Here is a 6,996-nt window from a genome sequence, read left to right as displayed (position 1 = left end):
AAATAAAAAATAAAAATTGGGGTGTGCCTTAGGACTTTGATTTGTTAGAAATTACTGCCTTGAATAATTATGGGATGATATTAAAGACTGAAATGACAGAGAAAGAGCAACTTAGAGGCACTTGCTTCTCTTACATAACTGCAAGAACAAAAAATACAGGTTGGAACACGGAAGACAGCAAGGCTGTGAAGCTGACCTAGAAGGGTACTTATATCATGAGCTTCCAGAGGTCAAAGCGCTGCTGTTATTTCCTCTTTCTACCCACATTGCATAGGGAAAGCTACTAAGCCAAATGACAAATTGATCCCAAGCACATCACCTTCAAGGGGTTACAAATGCCAAGCTGCTTTGTCCTGTTTCTCTTCTGAATCTGTTGGTGGCTATCACCAGGTTTCTTTGGAAAACAACCAAACCAACCAAAAGGGATACTTCTAAGCAGCAGCCAGTAGGGGCCGACACAGGATTAGGTTCGTGAAGATGGCTTTGTGAAGTCTCCCTGTTGCAGTTAAGGAGACTGAGTCACAAACAGAGCAGGAGAAAATGAGTGCAAGGAAACTGGAGTTGTTCAACATGCAAGGACTTCATATAGATCCAGTAAAATCGGTAAAATTCTGTAAAACTCCAAGGTCACTAGTCTAGACCTACTGCTTGAGTTGTTGCTGAGACAAGAAGCATGAAGCTACATGTCCTGGAATTTGGGATGATCATAAATCCTGCACCACAGACCCAATTAAACATCTTGGGTGAAGATACTCCTCTCATTTCAGAGGCTGCAACCTAAGCTGGTGGAAGCAACCCCTCACTCCTCTTGTGGTAACACTTTGAAAACACGGATTTCACAAATCAGAACTTGCCCAAAGGGCCATTCATCTTCTCCAAAAGAAGCCCTAAGAAAAACATCAGAAAATAAACTCTATCTGTCCTTCCATAGAAATCTATTACTCCTCCTAGACTATATGAAAATGTAGGTTCTTAACTGGGGTCTTAAAAATGCATAGATACCTGAGCTGAATTTTTTTATTTATTTATATATTTTTTTGCATTTCATAGAGGAACAGAAAGCTACCACCCTTTGAGATGTGTGCACGCCAACATTATCCACAGGCCGCAGACACTGACCTCTAGAAAATATTCTCCAAACCACATTCAGTACTCCACATCAGCTGCAGCTCTGAAAAGGGCAACATCGCAACCTCATACGCTCACTGCTCCTCTTCCCAGTGCTCACCTCCCTTTACAAGCACTGCACAGCGTGGCCATGTTTACAAGAGAATTGCCTGAATTTCAGAGGCACCCACATTACACTTCCAAAAATTATGGCATTTGGCTAAAAAAATTAAATATGGTTGTAAGAGGACAGTAGTAATTACATCTTTAATTATTCCTAAGAACACAAAACACTTAAGTCCTAAATTGTTTACAAATTTAACGGCTTACAAACCCGTACTTCTCAGTAATTTTTTTTTTTTTTTTAAATAGCATTTTCATTCATAGTAGTTCTACTAATAAATCTATAGTTTTTAAAAGAATATTTACAGAACTTTAATGAAAAAATAAGACTTAAGCACATAAAATTTAAGCAGAAAATAGCTTACAATTACACTGGCAGTAAAGTAACATGGCTTCCTGGCTACTGTACTCATTACCATAAAAAAGGGGATAAATACGAGCATAAAAGATTTATTTTTCTACCTGCCATTCTGCACAAGCATCGCATGGTATAGGAACCACTATATGTATCTACTAAAACAGGCGGCATCATATCTGTAAACATATTAAGAAAAGTACTTAGATAATATCATCAGCGATAGCTTTACAAAATCTGAACTTAAAATCTGAGTGTAAGTCAAGTCACATTAAAAATTCCAATGTCATTTACAGAATCATTCTAAAAACTGGCTCTTTAACTGTTAAGACTATTTTCTTGTTCTTGCACTTGCTCTTGTGCTTGATCTTGTTGTCCTGTTCGTCCCTCCAGCAGTCTGAGTTGTCTTCACATTGCCTTCAAGTTTTTCTTCAGTTTTGTTTCTTTTCCCTTTTTTGGGTGATCCGTTTTCATCATTCTCTATTCGTAGACAGAAATATTAAATGGAAATTTATATCATAAATCAAGCATTTTATAGAAAGTCAATCTTCAGTTCCATTGTTTTTGAAGGGAGATGTCCCTAATGACTACGTTCCAAAGCTTACATCTATGAGTTCAACAAACCAGTTACAAAACCCACACTTCTGCACATCCAATATCCTTTAAAATAGGTCCCCAAGGACATACAGCTATTTCTGAAAGTAGGTTAACATTAATGAGAGCACCAAAACCAATTAGCTATTATTTTAGCTAAAAATTCTTCTACTGGTATGTAAAACTAAAACATATCTAACACTGAAGAAAAAAACAGCAAAAATGAATGTACAGCAACTAATTTATTGTCCAGCTAGAACTGCAAAGTCAGGCTTGTAGTTGTAACAAACACACTGGACGCTTCTGGAAGAATCCACATGGCACAGACCAGTGAAGCTGCTCCAAGAGATGAGCATCGACCCAAGCACCACCACTAAAATCCATGTGGGGAAAAAGGACCTCCCCCCAAAAGAAACTATTCAGACCGGTAGAAAAGCACTGGGAGAGATCAGTCCTTTGGGAGGTGCATGTAGCAGTGTCAAGAAGTGAAAACTAGCAGAAGTGTGAAGTCAATAAACCAAGAGGGGAACCTGCCACAATAGATGTACGTGTTACGTTTGGATAAGCACACGTAACAGATAAAGAGATGAAGAGAAATGAAACGAGAGCATGGCCAAATCACAATAGGATTAATGCACATAACCTGCCAGAAAATTCTTTGTGCATCTGTAAAGATTCATTACTTCCATTTTATTATATTTATTTGACGATAATTTCTTATTACAACGTGGTATCTTTAAAATTTTATCACATCCAGCTGAAAGGTTTAGGGAATATTTCAAGTGTCTGAAGCTAGAGCTCTATTGGCTTGGGGAAAATAAAACTGAAAAACAGGAAAAGTGAGAGACATGTGGAACTTCTGCTGTCATTTGAGCTCAAATACAGCTCCAAGTCCTTCTAGCACCAACTTCATTACAGCACGGATAAGTTGTACAAGCTACCCAAAACCTGGACATACAAAAGCAGGAGCTTAGATGGTATTTAGGAGAAAACAAGCACAGACAATGGGTGCTACAAATGTAATTATCATGCTATGCTCATAACCACCTGTAAGTTAGTTAATTGCTGTTATTTAACCTGCAAGTTACGGATTGAGACAGCAGAAGAGCATGAGAGCATTTGAATAACTCAGCAGAAGAGGAATACAGCTGTCAGATGCCATACAATCAATCCATTCTGCTTTGGAGAAACATCTGGTTTGTACAGGATAACCTAGCCCCTTCTTTACTTACCACTCTTTGCTACATTAAAGACCCACTCTCTATTTACATTAGACTATGGCAGCCAACAGTAATAACCTGTACAAAATTCTAGACTTAGCTATATGTAGAAAATAGAAATATTTTTTTTTCCTCACCTGATTTTGATTTTTTAGGTGGTACATCATCTGCTGGCAACAGACATTTTCTTCTGCGAGAAGTGGAAGATGTCTGTTGGGTAGGGTTAACCTCTTTTCCTTTTCCAGACTGATTACTTTCTTCAGAACCAGTGGGTATCAAACACTGCATTTCCGAAATGTTGCCGTTTTCAGGCAAGTTGCCATTGTCACGAAGAGAAGTAGCTGCCTCTGGTTTGAATTGTACATTTTTCCTCTTATTTCTCAGTTGCCTTTGTTTTTCCTGGGATGAGTTATTTTCCAGAGCTGTACCTTCACCTTCCTTAAGGATTCCGTTTTGACCTCTGTCTTCAGGCAAGACAAGCTTTTCCCTGAGAAAGGTTGAACTAGTTTCTTCAGATTTGGAAGGAACTATTTTCCTTCTGCCTGCCTTCGATGGATTTTCTTTTCCTGATTGGGTTACTTCCAAAAGTATACCCTGTTGCTCTTTGGGAGTTTCATTCTTACCATCTTCTGGCAAACCTTGAAGTGAACTAGAACTAACAGCCAGTGAAGTGATACTACACTTTTTCCCTGAGTACCCTTTTGAAAGGTCAATTTTTTCTTCGGAAGAGGGTTTTTCAGAAATCATTTGTTTAGCTTTCCTATGATTATTATTTCTGCTACTTTCTTTTGATAAGTTACGTTTTCCCCGAGCAGGAGTAGAACTTGTGGCTTCTAATAATATGGCAGCTTCATTCCTTCTGCCTCTTTTTGGTTGATCTTTTAGACTTGAAACAACTGCTCCTAACGGAACATTTTGATCTTTAAGAGCCTCTTCTTTACCATTATCTGCTGGCAAACCACGTTTTCTTCTAAGAGAAATGGAATTAGTTGTGTGTGACACTGGAGGAGTTTCTTTCCTTCTGCCCCTTCCTAATGGCTTTGCTTTTGCACAGGACACCGATTCCAAAAGCACGTTTTGTTCTTCATTAGTACTCTCCTCTTTGTCATCAGTTTCTGACAAGCCACGTTTTCTCCGGAGAGAAGCTGAACTTTTTGCCTCTGCTGCTAGATCAATCTCTTTTCTTTTGTCCCTTGCTGATGCATTTGCTTTTGCCTGCAAAGTGCTATCTCCCAATGCTGGATTTTGATCTTCTTTCACAGTCATCTTTTTATCATCACCTTCTAGCAAGCCACGTTTTTCTCTGATAGAAAGAGAACTCACCGTTTGTGATGCTACAGCAACCTCTCGCCGCCTTCGTCCTCTCAGCGGAACTTCTTCTGTTGAAGAGGGAATAGCTTCCAAAGCTGGATCTTGATCTTTTGTAGAAGTCTCATCTTTACTATGATCTTTAATTAAGGTTTCTTTTTTCGTAAAGGTAGAACAAGCTGCTTGTGGAATGGAATCAGCTTGCCTTCTTCTGCTCCTCCTTACTTCTAAAGGATTTTCTGAAGCCTCACGTTGATCATGTTTGCAAGCCATTCCTTCCTCATTCCCAGGTAAATTCCTTTCTTCTCCTAGAGCTTCGGAACTGGCTTCTTCAAGTTTAAAATTAACTCTTCTTCCTCTAAGTCTTCTACGTGTAATTCTATTATTTGGTGTTCGATTCTCTTGCAGGATTTCAGTTTGCTTTGGTTCATTTGCTTCCTGCTCATTTCTTGTCTGCTTTTGATGTCTATGAGCAATGCCATCACTGTTTAGAGCAGTTACCAATGTGTCAGCTGTGTTGTTCTGGTCTTTCATTACTTGGTGTGCCTGCTTGACACAACTAGAGGCTGAAGACTCTTTGGGAGAAGATTCCTCTGTTTCTGACTTACATTTAAGCATAAGATCTAGGCTGTTTACATCCTGGGCAAATTCATCAGCCTTCTTCTCTGAAGAGTCTTTTTTCCCTCTCCTGCTTCTAGTTCTGTTTGCTTCTTGTTTGAATTCCAAGTTGAGAACAGTTACTGGCATTTTATCTGTCTCTCCAGAAGGTGATTCTGACTTTAATCTTTGAGATGCCTTTGTAGTATTTTCCTGAGCATTTTCCGCTTCATCTCCCAGAGATACTTTCCTCTCATTTTTGGTGGGTGATTTTGTTTCCGTAATGGTTTCATTTGAAGTCTCCTTGGCTTTCTGAACATTCTGTGTATTTTCAAGTGCCATCCCGCACATGTCTGGTTTTACTTCTGTTGGTTGTTTTCTAGCATTTCTTGAAGACTTACCTCTTTTTTCTGTTACCTTTACTTCAAGTTCAGTTCTGTTTCCAGATGCTTCTGTGGGGGCAGTCTCAGAAGTCTGCTCATCACCTTGTAGTAATTTTGCTGATTGGTGTTTACGAAGTTTCCTTGTCGTCCCATGAAGTTCCTCTGAAGGAGCTTGTTCAACCTGTTCATTCCTAGCTCTTCTTTGTCTTTTGGGTGGAAGCAGTGCTTCTGTGTTTTCTATTTTTTTCATTCCTCTAGACCTCTTCTGATGCAATAGAAGAATTTCTTCTCTGTCTTCTACACTACCTTTGTCAGATGCGTTTTCAGATTTTTTTAAATCTGTTTGCAGTTGGTGATTTTCATCCTGAGTGCTACTAGATACGCCTTCTGTCTTTCTGCTTTGATCATCTTCAGTTACAGATGTGCTACTGATATCATACTCCTGCAAAGCCTGTTTCCTATTTGCAGGATCTTTTTGTAGCACTGAAGAATCTTTTTCAGAAGACTCAAGATCCTCACTAGGATGTTTTAACTCCTTAGGTTCCTTAGTTTTACCTCTTCTTGGTCTTCGAGTATCAACCTGCGTTTCCACAAGTGAAACGGTTTCAACTGTTTTCTCAACAGGATGCTTTGAAACAATTTCTTTTTCCATGCAAAGATTTGTTCTCCTTCCTCTTCCTGTATTTTTAGCTACTGAAGTTGAAGTACTGATCTCTCCCATCTCTTCTTGGATGCTCTTTTTCTCCAGACCTTGCAATTCTTTTGAATTTAAATCCTTTTCACACTGCTTTGTTGAAGGTGGATGTACAGTCTTCCTTGGTCTGCCCCTTGTTAGTCTCTGGGTAGAGTGGTCTTTGCTAGTTGACAACTTTTGTTGAGAATCTTTATCTTGTGAAGTATTTCCTTTGTCTTCTAAAACAGTTTTATTCCCCCCTACAAAGTTTGTCATATAGAAAAGAGCACAATCAAAAGTTATACATTACTATGCCCGATCAAAGTATCTCTTGAGTTTTCATTTTCCTAGTAAAGCGGTCTTGCTCAAATGAATCATATTTTATTTTAAAAAGTAACAGGGATTTAAACAGACTCCTAGAATAAAACCCAGTTTAGTACACAGAGTTATTTGTTTTATTTGACAGGTAGCACTCAAGCTTTAAGATATATTTTGAAAGTCTTTGCAAATAAAGGTGATTTTAAGTGGATACCTTAGCAACAGGTGATTTTTTGTTTGTTTGTTTTTTACACTGGTATGTTTGGAGATGCCACCGTTATTACATCAAACTACTACACCATTTTTTAAACACCAATA

The 6,996-nt window shown here is 38.6% G+C and overlaps 1 protein-coding gene across 1 annotated transcript in view; it reads right to left on the bottom strand.

The window, feature by feature from the left end:
• Window positions 1–1,916: 1,916 nt before the first annotated feature.
• The window catches only part of LOC140002820 (uncharacterized), a 99,568-nt gene continuing 94,488 nt past the window's right edge, over window positions 1,917–6,996 (bottom strand). The window contains exons 10-11 of the mRNA XM_072040212.1: window positions 3,537–6,599; window positions 1,917–2,065 (exon numbers count right to left, since the gene is read on the bottom strand). Coding sequence (XP_071896313.1) covers window positions 1,917–2,065; window positions 3,537–6,599 — 3,212 coding nt within the window. The remainder of the gene's footprint in view (window positions 2,066–3,536; window positions 6,600–6,996) is intronic.

Source organism: Anas platyrhynchos, chromosome 6 (genome assembly GCF_047663525.1).
Source record: "Anas platyrhynchos isolate ZD024472 breed Pekin duck chromosome 6, IASCAAS_PekinDuck_T2T, whole genome shotgun sequence".
NCBI classification, from domain to species: domain Eukaryota; kingdom Metazoa; phylum Chordata; class Aves; order Anseriformes; family Anatidae; genus Anas; species Anas platyrhynchos.
Note: the sequence above shows the minus strand (reverse complement) of the source record. Positions and strands in the feature narration are given on the sequence as shown.